The sequence below is a fragment of the Ovis aries genome, chromosome 23 (genome assembly GCF_016772045.2).
Source record: "Ovis aries strain OAR_USU_Benz2616 breed Rambouillet chromosome 23, ARS-UI_Ramb_v3.0, whole genome shotgun sequence".
NCBI lineage: Eukaryota > Metazoa > Chordata > Mammalia > Artiodactyla > Bovidae > Ovis > Ovis aries.
The window spans coordinates 609,388-628,398 of record NC_056076.1 but is presented as its reverse complement, the minus strand read 5'-3'; the positions used below and the strand labels follow the sequence as shown (position 1 = coordinate 628,398).

At 45.0% G+C, this 19,011-nt stretch overlaps 1 protein-coding gene across 1 annotated transcript in view; it reads left to right on the top strand.

The window, feature by feature from the left end:
- Window positions 1-16,120, top strand: part of ADNP2 (ADNP homeobox 2) — a 34,287-nt gene extending 18,167 nt beyond the window's left edge. The window contains exons 3-4 of the mRNA XM_015103563.4: window positions 6,220-6,309; window positions 11,419-16,120. Coding sequence (XP_014959049.2) covers window positions 6,220-6,309; window positions 11,419-14,667 — 3,339 coding nt within the window. The 3' untranslated portion in view covers window positions 14,668-16,120. The remainder of the gene's footprint in view (window positions 1-6,219; window positions 6,310-11,418) is intronic.
- Window positions 16,121-19,011: the final 2,891 nt, after the last annotated feature.

Below are 19,011 nucleotides of genomic sequence, written 5' to 3'. Positions count from 1 at the left end.
AGAGTTACATTTTAATGCTGTAAAATAGTCACATCAATTATCTTCATTATTTTACTCACATTTCCTCACGTAAAACCTTAAAAAACTTCTCAGAACTTGTGCTAGGAGAGTATGTGGCATACCTTGAATGTGCTGGACCCACGACAGAGACCAGTCCCAGTCATACTGGTGCTTGGTCACCTTAGTGAGGCAGGGCCAGGCCTGGATCTCATTAATTAAAATGCAGAGGAGACTCGTACTGGTTGTTCAGTTTAAACACACACACACACAGACACACACACACAGACACAGACACACACAGACACACACAGACACACACAGACACACACACACACAGACACACACAGACACACACACACACACACCCCTAATTGGTGGGACCAGGAAAGTGGAGGAGACATTAGATGTTCTTTCCGTGTAGAATGTGTGTGCTGCTTAGGGTAGAGATTGCTAATATATGATGTGAACCCTTGAGGAGTCATGAAGTTATTTGGGAGTTATTACAGTTTTTCTGGTGGCTAAAAATTCATAGGTAAATAAAGCATTATCTGAGAGTTGAAAGCAATCTCTTCCATTAAATTACTGTTATATATCAAATGTTCATGGATACTGAGGTGATTAACAGTATCCAAATTTATTTAAAAGTAGTAATGTTCTGGACTTCTCTGGTGGTCCAGTGGTTGAGAATCCACCTGCCAGTGCGGGGGTCATGGGTTCAGTTCCTGGTCCAGGAGATTCCACATGGTGTGGGGCAGCTTGGCCTGTGCACCACAGCCATCGAGCCTGCGCTTCAGAGCTGGCGAGCTGCAAGGGCTGAGTGCACGAGCTGCAGCTGCTGAAGCCCACGGGCCCTGGAGCCCGTGCTCTGCATCCGGAGAGGCCAGCGCACCGCAGCTGGAGAGCAGGCTCTGCTCGGCACCGCTAGAGAAAGCCTGCGTGCAGCCACAAAGACCAGGTGCAGCCCAAATAAATGAATTTAAAAAATTAGAAACTGTTACTGTTCCTAGCAGCTTTTGTCATCCTGTGTTTTCGCAATTAGGAACTGTCAGAGATACAAATACTGCCACATGGGGGCCGGAAATCTTAAAAGAAGTGGTAGGAAAAGGGGCTTTAGAAATAGAAGGTCCCTTGGTTAAAGTATCTGTCAGATTTATTGGGCGACATGAGCTAAAAGTGGTTAAGGCTGACCATCTGGTAGGAACTTGGATCCATGGTCGTAGCTGGCTTTGTGGCTTGTGGATTGTCGCCTCGCAAGCCTTTCCTCTCAGTCTTCTGTGGCGCTGCCCTCCCTGGAGCTCTCTGTGGCCCCGGCCCTGCTTTTGGAAGCCCCGGGGCAGCCTGCCTTTGGCCTGGAAGTCTGGCTGCTCCTGCTCTTGCTACACTGCACCACGCTGTGTTGCTTTCTGCTGCTCTACGCAGAGCTGCCGTTTCTGAGGCAGCTCCTGCACTTAATTTCTGTGCATCAAGTATGAGATCAGGTCGGAACATTTAAACCAGTGTTTGCAAATTTGATGTTGTTGGATCTGAATTAGGGAGGCTTTAAAAAAAGGTGCACTAAACCCACTCCTGTGACAATCTTCTGAGATCGTTATATGTATAAACAGATTTTTTAATGTTACACTATGTTCCTATATCTTAATCTACAAAAAATATTGAAATAGTTAATGTTTATTTCCTAATAATTGTGTTTTATTGTTCTTTAGTCACAAATTGAATCTGACTCTTTTCTGACCCCATGGACTGTCGCCCACCAGGCTCCTTTGTCCATGATATTTCCCAGGCAAGAACACTGGAGTGGGTTGCCATTTCCTCCTCCAGGGGATATTCCCCACCCAAGGATTGAACCTGTGTCTCTTGCTTGGCAGGCAGATTCTTTACCACTGAGCCACCAGGGAAGCCCAGACTAGCTCTCCTTTTCCTGCATCTGACAGTGGAAAGCACTTCTTCCCTTAAACCCGTCTTACCTCCTGCGATAGAACATTACTGCTTACTTCTTCCTTTTCCAGTATTTTCTTATGAAAAATTGAAGCCTACAGAAGTACTGAAAGGATTGTACCATGAAAACCCATGTACCTCCCACCTAAATTCTATAAAATTAACATGCGTATGTATATACACCCATCTGTCAACCTTATTAAAAAAAATTATGTTTGGCTACACTGGGTCTTAGTTGCAGCATGTGAGATCTAGTTCCCTGACCAGGAATTGAACCCAGGCCCCATGCACTGGGAGTGCAGAGTGTTAACCATTGGACCACCAGGGAAGTCCTTCTGTCTTATACTTTGATGCATTTCTAAGTTTCAGGCATTGATAAATTTTCCCTTAAACTCTTTCAGCATAGGTGTATCATAACACAAGTTTAGTATTTCTTTACAGCTTTTAGTGGGAGGGGAATTTATATGTTTGTGAGATGCACCGTAGCTGTCTCCAGTTGATGGGTTTGGAAATGCCCTGACTCATGCAGTACAAGCACCTGTCAGGGCACAGGACCCGGTGTGGAAGTCAGACCCCACCCCACCCCACTGGTTACCATCATGCTGAAAATTTTCGCTGTGGATGAGATTTGCCTGTCTGATGTGTTACATGAGTGAAATAATAGGTGCTCCTGGGGAAGATTCTTCTGTGTTGTTTCTCTGTAGCTGGTCGTTTTTGTTGCTGTGGAGGATCCCATTCTGTAAGTAGTTGTTGATTCTTCTCATGTGAACACCTAGGCTGTTTCTGGTTTGGGGTTATTATGAGTAAGGTTCTTATAAATATTCTTACAGAGCTTCCCTGGTGGCTCAGATGGTAAACAGTCTGCCTGCAATGCAGGTGACGTGGTTTTGATCCTGGGTCGGGAAGATCCCCTGGAGAAGGGAATGGCTGCCCACCCCAGTATCGCCTGGAGAATACCATGGACAGAGGAGACTGGTGGGGTCGCCAAGAACCGGACACAGCTAAGCAGCTAGCACTTTTTCTTTTTTTTCAAATATTCTTATAAAAGTGTGTTTTGTGGACCGCTGTTTTGATATTTCTTGGATAAATACCTAGATTTGGTATTATCCAAAGTAGTTGTGTGATTTCACATTCCTTTCAGCAATGTGGGAGGGTTTCCCTTGCTTCACATCCTTACTAACTTTCGATAGTGTTGGTTTTCAAAAAATTTTTGAAGTGAAACTTAAAATAGATGTAAGAATGTTCTTTACGTTACCATGCAGCATAGTTGATCGCTACATATTTCTGGGAGATCCCCTTTTCAGGTGGAGACATTTCCTTATTCTTACTTTGCTTAGAGCAGGAATTGACTGATGGTTGAATTTTGTCAGATGACTTTTCTATATTAATATAATTTTCTTTTTTTAGTCTAGTGAATTACATGGTTTTTATTTTTTAAGAAAAAAAATTGTTAAACCAACCTCTATCCCTGGGATAAATTCCACTTGGTCCTTTTTAGTATGTGGACTGATTAGCAAACATTTTGTTAAGGATTTTTCATCTATGTTCTTGAAGGGTACGGTCTATAGTTTTCAATTTCTGTTACATCTTTGTCAAGTCTTGGCCAGCCTTGTGAAATGAATTGGGAGTTGTTTCTTCCTTTTTATTTTCTGGAAGAGTCTATGTAGAATTGATAATACCATGTTTAGTAGAATTCCCAGTGAAGCTGTCTGGAATTGGAGTTTCCTTTGTGGGGAGGGCTTTAGTTATGAAGTCAATTTCTACACTAGACATCAGGCTATCGGGTTATCTGATTTTCCTGAGTGAGCTTTTTCTTATGTTCTTTTAAGAGATTTGTCCTTGTCAGTTTAATTTGCTGAATTTATTGGCATTATGGTGTTCATATTATTTTCTCATCTGTAGGAACCGTAGCGGTATCTCTGTTTATTTTTTGGCCGCGCTGGGTATTCGGTGCTTTGTGCGGGCTTCTCCAGTTGTGGCGAGGGCGGGCGCTTCGTCGCAGGGTGCTGACTTCTCGTTGCGGTGGCTGCCCTTGCTGCAGAGCGCGGGCTCTAGGTGCAAGGGCTTCAGCAGTTGCAGGTTGCGGGCTTGGTTGCACCCTGGCATGTGGAATCTTCCTGGACCAGGGATTGGACTGGTGTCCCTTGCATTGGCCGGTGGATTCTTATCCACTTGCCACTGGAAAAAGTCCTCCCCTCTCTTTTTTTGACATTGGTGATTTATATCAGCTTTTTTGGGAGTAGTGGTCACGTGACATGGATTTCCTTCTTTTTATCTTTGACCTCTCTATGATGTTGTATTTGAAGTGAAATTTTTGTAGACAGCATATAATTGTTGCTGTTGTTCAGTCTCTTAAGTTGTGTTCCACTCTTTGTGACCTCATGGACTGTAACATGCCAGGCTCCTCTGTCCTCCACTATCTCCTGGAGTTTGCTCAAATTCTTGCTGGTGATGCTGTCTTAACCATCTCATCCTCTGCCACCCACTTCATCTTTTGCCTCAGTCTTTCCTAGCATCAGGGTCTTTTCCAATGCGTCTGCCCTTTGTATCACTTGGCCAGGGTATTGGAGCTTCAGCAACAGTCCTTCCATATTCAGGGTTGATTTCCTTTAGGAAATGGTTTCCTTTAGGACTGGTTTGATCTTGCTGTCCAAGGGACTCTCAATCGTCTTCTCCAACACCACAATTTGAAAGCAGGTCTTTGGTGCTCAGCCTTCTTTATGGTCCAGCTCTCACATCCGTACATGACTGCTGGAAAAACCATAGCTTTCATGCAGCGGACCTTTGCTGGCAAGATGATGTCTGCTTTTTAATATATTGTCTAGGTTTGTTGTAGATTTTCTTCCAAGGAGCAGGCATCTTTTAATTTCATGGCTGTGGTCACCATCTGCAGGGATTTTGGAGCCAAAGTAAAATCTGTCACTGCTTCCACTTTTTCACCTTCTAGTTGCCATGAAGCAATGGGACTGGATATCATGATCCTAGTTTTTTGAATATTTAGTGTTAAGCAAGCTTTTTTACCCTCCTTTTTCACCCTCATCAAAAGGCTCTTTAGTTCTTCTTCACTTTCTGCCATTAGAGTGGTATCATCTACATATCTGAGGTTGATGAATCCCAGCAGTCTTGATTCCAGTTTGTGAATTCATCTAGCCTGACATTTTGGATGATGTACTCTGCGAAGAACTTAAATAAGCAGGGCGACAGTATGCAGCCTTGTATTCCTTTCCTGATTTTGAACCAGTCAGTCAACATATAATTGGATTGTGGTTTTTAACTCAGTCTGACATTCTATACTTCTTATTTGAGTGTTTAGACTAGAGGTAGGCAAACTGGGCCAAACCTGGCTTGCTATCTATTTTGTAAATAAACTTCTTGAAATATAGCTTTGCCTGTCTGTGTTTACGTACTGTCTGTGGCTGCTTTTGTGCACAGTGGTGAGCTTGAGTTGTTTCAGACAGACTGCATGCTGGCGAAGCCTTACATATTCACCGTCTGACTTCTTACCAACACTTGACGTGCCCACATCATCCCACCCCAGACACACTTCTCCATGGGGTTCACACTGGGAAGACAGTGTTTGCTCATGTGGTTTTTCTCTTTCAGAAATTATTTGTGGGAAATCTCATCTGCTTATTTCTTATAAGACTGTATTTTTAAAACTACATATATATATATATATATATTTAGTATGTTTTTGAATTTATGGAAGACTGAAGACATGGAAAGAATCTAGCACCCCAGCAAGTGTGGCCAGGAAGGAGATCAGCTCTGTAATAGGACAGTTTAGTGAAGCGCAAACAAGAGAGTGTGGGAAAGGAAGAAAAAAGTGTATTGAATTTAAGACACTGTGAAACTCAGAAGATACGTTTACTAGGTATAAACTCTGTAAGGACTTGACAAAAATTGAAAGGCAGCTGCTGAAGTACAGAAGCTGTACTATTAACTTGGATTATTTCAGCATTTTCCCCAGGTCTCCAGCTTGATGGGAACTCTGTCAGAGTTTGCCATGGGGTATATTTTCATGTCAGTTTTCCCACGTAGATGTCCCTTTCTTTCTCTCCCTCCCTCCCTTTCTCCGCACCGTGCAGCACAGGGGATCTCATTTCCCCGACAGGGATTGAACCTGTGCTCCCTGCATTGGGAGTGCTGGGACTTGTAACGTCTGGTCCACCAGGGAAGTCCCTTGCGTGTAGATTTCTTAAGTGCCAAAGAATCCCATTGGGTTCTTACTTCTTTATCTTCTGAAATTACATAATAATCTCTCTTTTTCTCCCTTTCTAAAAGGACCTTAAAGGCTTTGACCCAGGAGAGAAGTACTTTTATAACACATCATGGGGAGATATTTCTCTGTGGGAACCTTCTGGAAAGAAAGTGGTATGTATTTTTATTTCCAATTTTCATGTTTCCTCAGAACATGGGGTAAGTGTTGGTTTAGTTTTGAGGAATATCATGTGTTTCGGGGTTGCAGATGAATGAAAGGGAGGAGGAGGGTATAATGTAAACATTTAGGGAAGTAGAAAAAGTTAAATGTTTTATAATACAGGATTGTTGATGCTGTGAGAGTTCGCTGCATATAAAGTTGATGAAGTGATACAGTGAAATTATTATATTATTATTATATGCCTCTGATATAAGAAGGGCTTCTGAGTTATGTAACTATTCTGAGTAAAAAGAAATGACTTCAAGTATGAGCATCCATTGTGGTTTCAAAAATGAAAAATATGGAGTTTGAATCAGGGAACACAATTTATAATAAATTTGAAACCTCATAGTTAAGCAGATTCCAGCTAAACTGTGTGTCATACTGCTGAATTCTCCATTGTAAAGTGTTTCCTCTGGAAAACCTTCCTTCCGCCCAGCCGCTGGGTTAGCACCTCTTCAACTCCAGGCAGCTCGCCCCAAGGGGACCAGCCTCCGCTCATTGCCTCCCCCGCCCATTTGTCCAAATGGCGTTGCCCTTGAGAATTCTGGCTTAAAAATGCTTTCTGTAACTCGTCAGTCGTTTTTCTGTCAGAATTTTATTTGTAAACATTTCTGTTGTCACCTTGTCCTCTTGAGTCCTGCTTTCTGCCTGTTCAGTGTCTCTTTCCTTCCTTGACCTGACATTCCCCTCTCTACCAACAGACACAAGATTCCTTGAAATTGCTCTGATTTGGCTATTCTGCTCAGAACAGCTCATGGCTTTTCAAATATGCCTTGTTTTGAATACCGTGGCTTCGTGAATATTTTCTTAGGCCTGTCTGATTTTTCTCATCTGAATTCCTAAAAGATTATATGTAACATGCAGTATAATGTATAATTATATGCTCTTCATCAAGAAACATTTTTTGAATTCCTGCTACAACTATTCTGAGTGCTTGATGCAAAGAGGTGAAAGTTAGGGTTCTTTTCCTTAGGAAGTTTAGTTTTTGTTTGTGTGAATGGGCACAAAAAGTTTAACAATATGAGATAGTGGAGATTGAATATGTTAAATAGGTACCATATTCAGAAAAAATAAACCACTGTTACCTGGCGTGGTAGAGGCTGTGTTACCTGCTAGTTTTAGTACCTTGCTCTGCATTTGTAGATAGCCTTCTTTAATTTGTGTCTGGGAAATAGGAGTTTTGAACAAAGACAGGTTTTCGGCCACGGTAGCAGGAATGTGCTACTTGGCGGGCTTATGTGGCTCATGCTGCAGAGAAATGAGACGTGCTGGATATCTGGGATTGGGATGGAGATGCTCGTGTTATGTTGGAAATGAAGCCCAGCTGTTATGGGACCTGAAGATGTGGCCTTAGGCAGATGGGGAGACAGGGATGATCTCGGAGACAAGGCATCCTGCAGTGCCCAGGATGCCTGATTCCGCTTCTTTCTGCTTCTCTCCTTGGTTATTTTTCTGTTACAGTGAACCAAGGTCTCACACTCCAGTTATTTCTGATTGATCACTTTCCTAGAACTTTGACATACAGGTTTTTCTTTAAACATTTGCTTTCACTTCTCTTGGGTAATTGCCAGGTGTGAGCTTGCTGGGTTGTACACTATATGGTCCATCTCTGTAACAAACTGCCGGACTGTTTTCCAAAGTGCCTGTACCGTGTTGATTTCCCACCAGTGGTGGGTGTCCCGGCTGCTCTGCGTCCTCACTGGACTCTGTCAAGGTTTTTGTGCTTTTGGATTTAGCTGCTTATTTTCCAGTTTAATAGGCGCGTAGTGGTGTCTTCTCTGGTTTGAATGTGCATCTCCCTAGTGACTAACACTGTTGAGCGTCTTTACGTGTGTTTCTTTGGCATCCGGATACCCTCTTTAGTTTAAAGGATTCGACTCTTAAATGTTTTGCCAGTTTTCTAAAAATTGGGTCATATGTTTCCTTACTGAGACTTGAACATGTCCACAGTGTGTTTCATGGACACAAGTCCTTTATTAGATATGTGGTTTGTAAATATTGTCTTCTAGCCTGTGGTTTGTCTTTTTATCTTTTAAAGTATCTTTCAAAGAGAAGATTTCTTACTTTGATAAAATCCTGTTTATAATTTTTTTCTACTGTTGTTCATTCACTCAGTCATGTCTGACTCTTTGCAACCCCACGGGCTGCAGCACACCAGGCTTCCCTGTCCTTCCACCATCTCCCAAAGTTTGCTCAAACTCATGTCCGTTGAATTGACGATGCCATCCAGCAATCTCATCCTCTGTCATCCCCTTCTCCTGCCCTCAATCTTTCCCAGCATTGGAGTCTTTTCCAGTGAGTCGGCTCTTTGCATCAGGTGGCCAAAGTTTTGGAGCTTCAGCTGCAGTATCAATCCTTCTAATAAATTTTCAGGGTTGATTTCCTTTAGGATTGACTGGTTTGATTTCCTTGCAGTCCAAGGGACTCTGAATAGTCTTCTCCTGCATTACAGTTGAAAGCTTCAATTCTTTGATGCTCAGCCCCTCTTTATGGTCCAACTCTCGCAGCCATACATGGCTACTGGAAAAACCATAACTAGACAGATCTTTGTTGGCAAAGTTATGTCTCTGCTCTTTAATATGGTGTCTAGGTTTGTCGTAGATTTTCTTCCAAGGAGCAAGTGTTTTTTAATTTCATGGCTACAGTCAACATCAGCAGTGATTTTGGAGCCCAAGAAAATAAAAGTCTGTCACTGTTGCCTTTTTTCCCCCCATCTATTTGCCATGAAGCGATGGGACCAGATTCCATGATCTTCGTTTTTTGAATGTTAAGTTTTTAAGCCAGCTTTTACACTCCTCTTTGACCTTCATCAAGAGGCTGTTTAGTTCCTGTTTGCTTTCTGCCATTAGGGTGTCACCTGACTATCTGAGGTTATTGATCTTTCTCCTGGCAACCTTGATTCCAGCTTGTGCTTCCTCCAGCCTGGTGTTTTGCATGATGTACTCTGCATCGAAGTTAAAGAAGGAGGGTGACAGTATACAGCCTTGATGTACTCCTTTCCCAATTTTGAACCAGTCTGTTGTTTCATGTCCGGTTCTAACTGTTGCTTTTTGATCAGCATACAGATTTCTCAGGAGGCATGTATTTTCTGTTATGGATTGTATTTATGATGTCTTATTTAAGAAATCTTTCCTTGATCCAAAGATCTGTTCGGTACTAACAGATATTAACAAGTTGTTAGTTCTATTGACTCTTTAACTGGTGTATCTGGTTTTTCAATACAGTATTTGTGGAGTATAACATGGCTCCATTTTAAATGAACCACAAATGAAACTAAAGTACAGCATTAAACTGTCAGTTGTAAGGTGTTTCCAGATTTCAGAGATATTAAAATAGAAAAAAGTGTGTCCGAATTGGTGAAACATATTTTTTAAAATGTGATGTGTGGTTGGCTGTCCCCTAGGTTTCTTATAGATTCTCCTGGAAGTGTCAGAACCTGAGATTTCTTAATTGCTGAAAAGGCAGTAGTGACATGTTGTTGAATGTGTTCGGGTGCTTTCTCTGATCAGTGACCCAAGAGGAAGACTGCGTGACTAGCAGAGAGAGGGACAAAACCCACAGGAGGGGAATTTGTATGTGTGTGTGTGAGAGAGTGGTCTCCGGGCACATGTCTGGGAAGGACGGGGGTGGCCAGCAGCCACTGTGTCAGCGGGAAACAGCTGCAGAGCGGGAAGACCTCTGCCCCGTTGTCTAACCTGTCCACGCCCCGGCCTTCCTGCTTGTGAAGCTAGGCCCAGTGTTTTCTGGTGCTCCAGCTCTGGGATCTGGTGCCTGCCGTGCTGCTTTCACGGCACACCAGCAAGGCTTCCTGGATGTCAGAACACATTGTGCTGCTCAGTTGGCCAGCTATTGTACAGTTGTCTGTTCATGTGCCCCAGGCTTGTTGAATTCCCCATATTTGCCTTACATAGAGATACCACATTGTCAGAGTGGCAATCTGTGGCTTGAACTTACCTCAGGCTTATTCACCGTGAGTGAGCCACAGCCCCTCTGTCTTCAGTGGTTGTCACTGTCCATTTGTCTCCTCAGTTCAGTCACTCAGTTGTGTCCAACTCTTTGTGACCCCATGAATCGCAGCACGCCAGACCTCCCTGTCCATCACCAACTCCCGGAGTTCACTCAGATTCACGTTCAACGAGTCAGTGATGCCATCCAGCCATCTCATCCTCTGTCGTCCCTTTCTCCTCCTGCCCCCAGTCCCTCCCAGCATCAGAGTCTTTTCCAATGAGTCAACTCTTCGCATGAGGTGGCCAAAGTACTGGAGTTTCAGCTTTAGCATCATTCCTTCCAAAGAATTCCTAGGGCTGATCTCTTTCAGAATGGACTGGTTGGATCTCCTTGCAGTCCAAGGGACTCTCAAGAGTCTTCTCCAACACCACAGTTCAAAAGCATCAATTCTTCGGCGCTCAGCTGTCTTCACAGTCCAACTCTCACATCCATACATGACTATTGGAAGAACCGTAGCCTTGACTAGACGGACCTTAGTCGGCAAAGTAATGTCTCTGCTTTTGAGTATGCTGTCTAGGTTGGTCATAACTTTTCCTGGAATCTGGGAAATGAAAGACGGGTGATCGGTTTAACAATTATCAATTTTGGTTATGTTAGAACATTCCAGAAGTTTTAGAATTTGGAGTAAAAGCAACTTGGAACTGAGAAAAGTGGAATGAGAAAGGGAGAAAGTAATTTTTTCTTGCTGAGAATTGAGCTCAATTGATGCAGATGATTCAGAGTACAGGGTTAAATAATGAGATTTGTGATTTTTATGGCTGGCTTTGGAAACGGGGTTCAGGTAGCTATGTTTTTGGGACCAAACACAGTTTGTATGTATGGCCTAAATGCTGAGAACAGTTGTTACATTTTTAAAGTATTTTAGGAAAAAAAATGAAAAGGGTTTTGTGATGTGTGTTATCTGTAGGTGCTTTTCCTTACAACACAGTCCTAGATCCAGCAAGTTAGAAGAAAAAAAAATTGTTTACTTGTTAACTGTAGATTGTGTAGCATCTGATTTTTATTAAACTATGTAGTTTTATTAAACTATGCTTGACTTTTTTTTTTAACAGAGATATCGAACAAAACCATACTGTTGTAGCCTCTGTAAATACTCCACAAAAGTGCTTACTTCATTCAAAAATCATTTACATCGTTACCATGAAGATGAAATTGACCAGGAGCTGGTGATCCCTTGCCCAAACTGCGTGTTTTCCTCTCAACCCAGAGTTGTGGGAAGGCACTTCAGAATGTTCCATGCACCTGCTCGGAAAGTCCAGAATTACACAGTGAATATTTCAGGTGAAACTAAATCATCTAGGAGTGATGTGATAAGTTTTACATGTTTAAAATGTAACTTTTCAAACACACTGTACTACAGCATGAAGAAGCATGTGCTGGTAGCACATTTCCACTACTTGATTAACTCCTACTTTGGCCTGAGAACTGAGGAGATGGGTGAGCATCCAGGAGCTGACGACACCCTCTGTGCAGAGAAGCTGCCCCCTTCTGACAGGTATTACTGTAAAAAGTGCAACGCCAATGCCAGCAGCCAGGACGCTTTAATGTATCATATTTTGACATCCGATACACACCGGGACTTGGAGAATAAGCTTAGGTCTGTGATCTCAGAACATATTAAGAAGACTGGCCTTTTGAAGCAGATGCATATTGCTCCCAAACCAGCTGCACACATGGCCGTACCACCGAATAGCAGTGCTCCGGGCATCCCAGCCTCATCTTGCTTCCATCTTTCCTTGCCACAGAATGGCCAGAGCCAGACCATGGTGCAGCCGGTTCAGGGTGCAGCCCCTCCGGCTGCGGGGGCTGCGGGGGCTGCGGGGGCTGTGGGCAGTGTCACCCACTCTCCGCCGGCCGTAGCCCAGCCTCACGTGACTCTGGTCTCCAGCCCTCTGCCAGTGGGCCAGAGCAGCCTCACTCTGCCGCCCTCGACGCCTCAGCCTGTCTTTCTCTCTCATGGAGTGCCACTTAATCAGGCAGCAAACCCTCCCGTGTTGCCCTTGAGTCAGACGGTTGGACCTGTAAATAAGTCTGTTGGAACCAGTGTCCTCCCCATAAATCAGACCATCCGCCCGGGGGTTTTGCCGCTCAGCCAGCCTGTGGGACCCATAAGCAGGCCAGTTGGACCTGGAGTTCTTTCGGTGAACAGACCCGTTGGGTCTGGGGTCCTCCCTGTCAACCCCTCTGTCACTCCTGGAGTGCTTCAGGCAGTCTCGCCAGGGGTGATTTCTGTGAGTCGGACAGTCCCGTCAGGGGTCCTTCCTGCAGGACAGGTGACCCCTGCTGGGGTCATCCCTTCAGGACAGACAGCGACTTCTGGGGTTCTCCCTACTGGCCAGGTGGTTCAGTCAGGGGTGCTCCCCATTGGACAGACGGCCCCTTCGGGAGCACTACCCACAGGGCTGACGGTCCCGCTGCGGGTGCTCCCGCCTGGCCAGGTAGTCCCACCTGGACTCCTTCCCCCCAACCAGACAGTCTCGTCAGCCGTTCTTCCTGTGAACCAGGGCATTAACTCTGGTGTTCTTCAGCTCAGTCAGCCGGTCATGTCAGGAGTTCTTCCTGTGGGCCAGTCAGTGAGGCCTGGGGTCCTACAGCTTAATCAGTCTGTGAATACCAACATTCTGCCTGCAAATCAGACCATTAGACCCGGTGCTTCGCCAAACACCACTTTCCTGACGTCGGGCTCTATTCTTCGACAACTCATCCCCACAGGGAAACAAGTGAACGGCATTCCCACATACACACTTGCCCCGGTATCTGTCACTCTGCCTGTGCCCCCTGGAAGCGTCGCCACCGTTGCCCCTCCCCAGATGCCCATCCAGCTCCTGCAGTCAGGCACAGCTGCCCAAATGGCCAGTTCCATGGCTGGCATGCCCTCCCCTCCCGTGGTGGTAAATGCCACTCAGAGTATGTTTGTTCAGGCCTCTTCGTCTGTGGCAGAGGCGAATCACGTGCTCAAACAGGCCAAGCAATGGAAAACCTGTCCCGTTTGCAACGAGCTCTTCCCTTCCAACGTGTACCAGGTCCATATGGAAGTGGCGCATAAGCACAGTGAGTCCAAAGCTGCCGACAAACTGGAGCCAGAGAAGCTGGCGGCATGTGCGCCGTTTTTGAAGTGGATGAGAGAGAAGACAGTGCGGTGTCTGTCTTGTAAGTGCTTAGTTTCGGAGGAGGAGCTTATCCATCACTTACTGATGCATGGCCTGGGTTGCTTGTTTTGCCCGTGCACCTTCCATGATATCAGAGGCCTCTCAGAGCACAGTCGGACCATGCACCTGGGGAAGAAGAAGCTGCCCATGGATTACAGTAACAAAGGTTTTCAACTGGATATCGACGCCAACGGCAACCTGCTGTTTCCCCACCTTGACTTTATTACCATATTGCCCAGGGAGGAGCTGGGCGAGCGGGAGGTCTACCTGGCCATCCTGGCGGGGATACACTCCAAGTCGCTGGTGCCCGTGTACATCAAGGTGAGGCCCCAGGCTGAAGGTGCATCTGGGAGGCCCGGCAAGCAGGTGTTGACCTGCCCCTTTTGCTTTGGCACCTTTGTGACAACGGAGGCATACGAGCTGCATCTGAAGGAGAGGCACCACATCACGCCCACAGTCCACACGATTCTGAAGTCTCCGGCTTTCAAGTGCATCCACTGCTGCGGGGTCTACACCGGCAACATGACGCTGGCAGCCATTGCCATCCACCTGCTGCGCTGCCGCAGCGCCCCCAAGGACAGCAGCCCCGACCTGCAGGGCCAGCCCGGCCTCCTGGAGAACAGCGAGCTGCTGTTAGTCAACGGCGAGGTGATCCATGACGCCAGCTTCTCAGTGAAGAGAAAGCTGCCCGATGGTCACTCCGGGGCCGAAGACCAGAGGGATGGCGCGGAGCGGCCCCTCATCATAGACGCGGACGCAGACCCGGCCCCGGAAAAGGCGCCAAGCGCTGCACCTGTTAAACGGCAGCGGAGTGAGGGCAGGACGGAGGGACCGCCCATTAGTGACGATGCTCTTCAGGTTTTAGCATTAAATCCTAAAAAGTACGAAGACCGTTCTTATGAAGACAAAAAGCAGTTTCTTAGGGATTATTTCCACAAGAGACCATATCCTAGTAAAAAGGAAATAGAATTGTTATCCTCACTTTTATGGGTGTGGAAAATTGATGTGGCTTCATTTTTTGGAAAAAGAAGGTATATTTGCATGAAAGCAATAAAAAATCACAAGCCTTCTGTACTTTTAGGCTTTGACATGTCTGAACTTAAAAATGTTAAACACAGATTGAACTTTGAGCATGAACCACAAAACTTGTAAAAAAAAAAAAGGAAATCTAAAGTATTAGATAATTAGTAGTTTTTTCAATTGAGATTTTTAAAAATGTTATTTTCTTCACTGTATGTTGAACTAATCGATTTCAGTGGTCTTTATGCTGCTCTTTAGATTTCTTTCAGGTGCTCAGAAAGACTTCTGTATAAAGAAGTGAATAGTTCTTTCAAATTTGTTTTCTGCAGTTTGATTTTGTAACAATTATTTTTTGTTTTTTTCCTCTGCCATGTAAATTAAATCTTTTGATAATTCATGCACGCCTTGTTTTCCCAGTAGTGTCAGTATCGTATGATAAAAACCGAAATCTATCTATGTTTATCTTTCATTTAAGGAAATTTCAGCTTGTTTCAGAACACTTGATTAACTGCAAATTAAAACTGCTCTCCCTCAGCTTCCCAAGTAGCAGCAGACGATACAGTAAATGTTTAGAGAAGTGAGTAGCAGCCTCCGTGACATGTCTGGTTCCTTAAGGATGCACTGCATTAACTTATGCTGATTTCTTCTTGTAAGGTATTTGCTTATTAGATTATAATTTTGATTTACGTTTTTTCAGTTGTTTACGTCCTAACAGTTGTTTTTGATTGTAACTCAGAAAACCAAATGTTTTCAGTTGTTAAAAATATACTGAACCGGTATTTAAATCAAGTTATTTTACAAATAAAGTAATTCTGTAGGTACAAAATACTTCTCACTGTAGACTTTCCCCGTCTTTTTGATATGGTGATAAGTCTTCTCCATTCAAAGACAAGACAATAAATCTTTAGTGCCTTTAGAACAAACACTGAAAACACACACACACACAAGCTCTCCTCCTAACCTAACTGTTCATAAACCAGTGAACGGGAAAGTCTGTGTTACTCAGGAATAAAATGTTGACCCCTGAGTGTGGCTACTAAGATTTAAACACAGGTTTTCAGGGAACAAGGTGAAATGTATGGACTGGAGCTAGTCTCTTAGTTGGTGTATTAAATCTGACAGTTTCCTGGAGGTAAATTTATTCATTCTGGGAAAATGGGCTTTCCCATAGCCTGGTGTCCAGGTTACTGGGTTGGGCTATTGCTAAGGAATCAAGTGTGTTACTGTCCTTCGGCCAACTAGGCCTTGTTTTTTCCACAAAATCTGAAATAAAGCATCAGAAGCAGTTATGGAGACCAGCCTGTTTGACCTTGAGCTGCAGTGCTAGTGATGCATGGCAGAGGCCCCTGTGCCTCGTGCTTGGAAGATGTGACAGTCTACCACGTGGATTTTTAAAGTATAATTCTTGCATGTCATTGCTGTAATGTACATTTTTGAGGCAATTGTGAAACTGCCGTGTGTGTGATTGTTGGTGTGCTCTGTTGTAAATTCAAAGAGCTTGTTCAAGTTGTTTTTTTTTTTTTTTTTTTTTACTTATTGTTTTCAGAGTGTCTATTTTGAATTAAAACTTGTTATACCACTGCAAGTAGAACTGTTTAATTCTTTTAAATGTTAAAACATCGTGATGATTCAGAAACAATTTAAACATGGAAGTAGATACCATATTTGTTGTTGTGAAAATAAGCACACCTCCAAAAGGCTGACTAATTACAGGGTCACGAAATAGCTGTGGCTGGAGATCCTTGCTTTGTGTGACGGTGGCCGGGAGTTGCCGTTCTCCAGGCTGAACTCTGTGCTGACTGGCGCAGCTTGCCATCTATGTGGCTTGGCCTGCGCTCCTTCAGTTGTGAGACTTTGGGGCTCTGTTTGCGTTTGGGGCCTGGTCAGTCTGTCGGACTGACTGTCCTGTCCATTGTAGGATCAGAGCAGCATCGCCAGCCTCTTCCCTCCCAGCCATGGCCCCTGCACCCTCCCCAGGCTGTGTCCCTCCAGCAGAGAGGAGCAGCCCTGAGCAGAACCACTGTGATGAAGGAATTTCGGTTGCTAGCTGTAGTCCAGCTTTTGATGTGGAGTCTTTTTATATGTTAGTTACTGGTTTTTAAACACTTTTTTAGGCTTACAGATCAAAATTTGATATAAACTGAGCTTCAAAAAGCATATGGGAGTTCTTGTAAAAAGGGAGTAAATTTATTACTACTAGCTATGCTATGCAGTATGTGGGATCTTAGTTCCTCAGCCAGGGACTGAACCTCTGCTCCCTGCACTGGAAGTGTGGGCCCTTAAACACTGGGAATTTCCCAAGTTTATTATTTGAAAATGAAAAACTAAACTTCAGATTAATAGTTTTGTGGTGGGGGATTTTTATGCTGTCATTTACAAGATTGGAAATTGAGAAGGAAAGAAGACAATTCTTTTTTTATTTTCATGGTTTCAAAAAGGTATATATTTAAATTTTAATCTATGCATGAACTTTAAAACTATTACATATTTGGAGACACTGCTTTGGGAAATATCCCCAGTGTTTTTGCTTCAAGTAATAAATGCTTCCTTCTCCTTCCCTCTTCCCCCAGATTACATATTTGAAGTCTATTCAGTGAAAGACAAATTAGAATGTAGCATATTAGTGTAATTTCTGAATTCTGTTACCATGGTTTGGGGATGTATTATTTTTTAACAGCCAGGAACCTTGTCACTTCATTTGTTACAGTGAATAGTAAATGAGAACAACTCCGGAGGCCCCAGAAAGCCTTTCATTCACCGGGTAACAGGGCAGGCCCCTTCACCACTGCTCCTGTGGTTGATCTTTTGGTGACTGCCCTCCCACCTGCCTGTCAGCGTGCTGCTTCCAGAATGGAGCTCTGCAAATCTTTGTCAGATGGCCTTGGTAACTCAGCTGAGGAACAGGTCGGCTTTGGTGTTGCCTCATCCTAAGGCCCTTGAATATTTCCTCTAAGAAGCTGAAGGCGAGTGAGGTTGGACGGGCAGAGCGTGGCTCCCGCGGCTCTAGCGGGCAGCAAGGCCTTGCAGGGCTGACTGCGCCACAAACCGCGGGAGCTCAACGAAGAGGTGGGAGTCGAGTCTCCAGCTTCTGGGCTGTGGGCCACAGGCCGGTGCGAGGGCACACACTGTGGGACGCTGTGCCGAGGACAGCACTGGTGCCAGGCTGTGTCAGCACCACAGGAGCGTGGAGATGACTTGGCACAGAGGATTGCCCACTCCTGCCCCCTCACCCTCACCAGTGCGATCAAACAGGACACAGCAGTCAGTGAAGAAGCCAGGCTGGTCCTGAAAGCCAACGGGACAGAAGACCGTCATCCACCTACCACCAGGTAACCACAAAAATGGCTGCTGTATCACCCCCGGACTGGCATCCTGGGCATAGGCGCTCTTCCAGAAGCCCTGGTGCAGGTGTGTCCCAGGGAAGGGCTGTTGCTCACACCAGCCCTGCAGTTGGCCTCCCGGGGGGGTGGACATGTCCTCTCCCTCAGGCTCGGGCCAGGTCTGTCTCCCTGCAGAAGCCACGTGGTTGTGCTTCACTCAGCTTTGCAGCAAGGCCTCTGGGAATGCTGTGCTGTGGCTGCTGCTCAGCCACCTCCCTTTGTTCTCAGAGCAGCAGCTGCGCCAGGCCTGCGGGAGCTGATGGTTCTGCCCCAAGTCCCCAGGCATGTGTTGGTGGTAACCCATCTCTGTTACCCTTTCCAGCAGCCTCACATCTGATGCTTATGTGTAGCTCTCTGTTTCCTCTCTGAGGAAGCAGCAGCCCTGACTAAGAAAAGAAAAAAGAGCCCCAAAACACTAACCTAGTTTATACATTGGTTTTAAACCGCCTTTCTAATAATAAGCATTTATCAACAGTTTACCGTTGCTGGAAAATGGGCTGAGTATTCTAATGATGATGGTGATGGTCTGCTTTCCTTACTTGGCTCTGTGTTGATGCAGCTGATGTGCATTTTAACTCGACAGACCTAGGAGGTGAATGGTAGTATTCATACATAAGGAAAACGGAAAGTTCTTTTCCCTTTTTCAATATAAAGGAAACTGAGGTTAAGTAAGCTGCCCAAGGCAGGGAGCTAGTCAGGTGGAAGGAGTAGGGAGGTGACAGGTAGTGTTGCTGTGCTCCATTCTTCTGTCCTGTATTAATAGGTCCCTACTTAAGCCTCAGTACTCTTGTGAGTGGGTATTATTTTGCCTGTGTTTTCAAGATGATGTGGATTCCAAGGTAGTGTGGCCAACTGTTGCAGTCTGCTCACGACTGAGGGATTTCTCTGAACTTTTAGTACCAACACTGGGAATATCTAGGCAGATGGAGACCAGTTGGTCACCCTACCCAGGGGTCAGTTCACCTCCCCACAGCGACACATCGCTTAAGGGATGCAGTACTATCGCTCCTAAATGTCCGTTCTCTGGATGTGCACGTAGCCCTGTTGGTGTGGAGGCGCAGGGCACCGTGCCCTGGATGGTCACAGCAGCGACAGC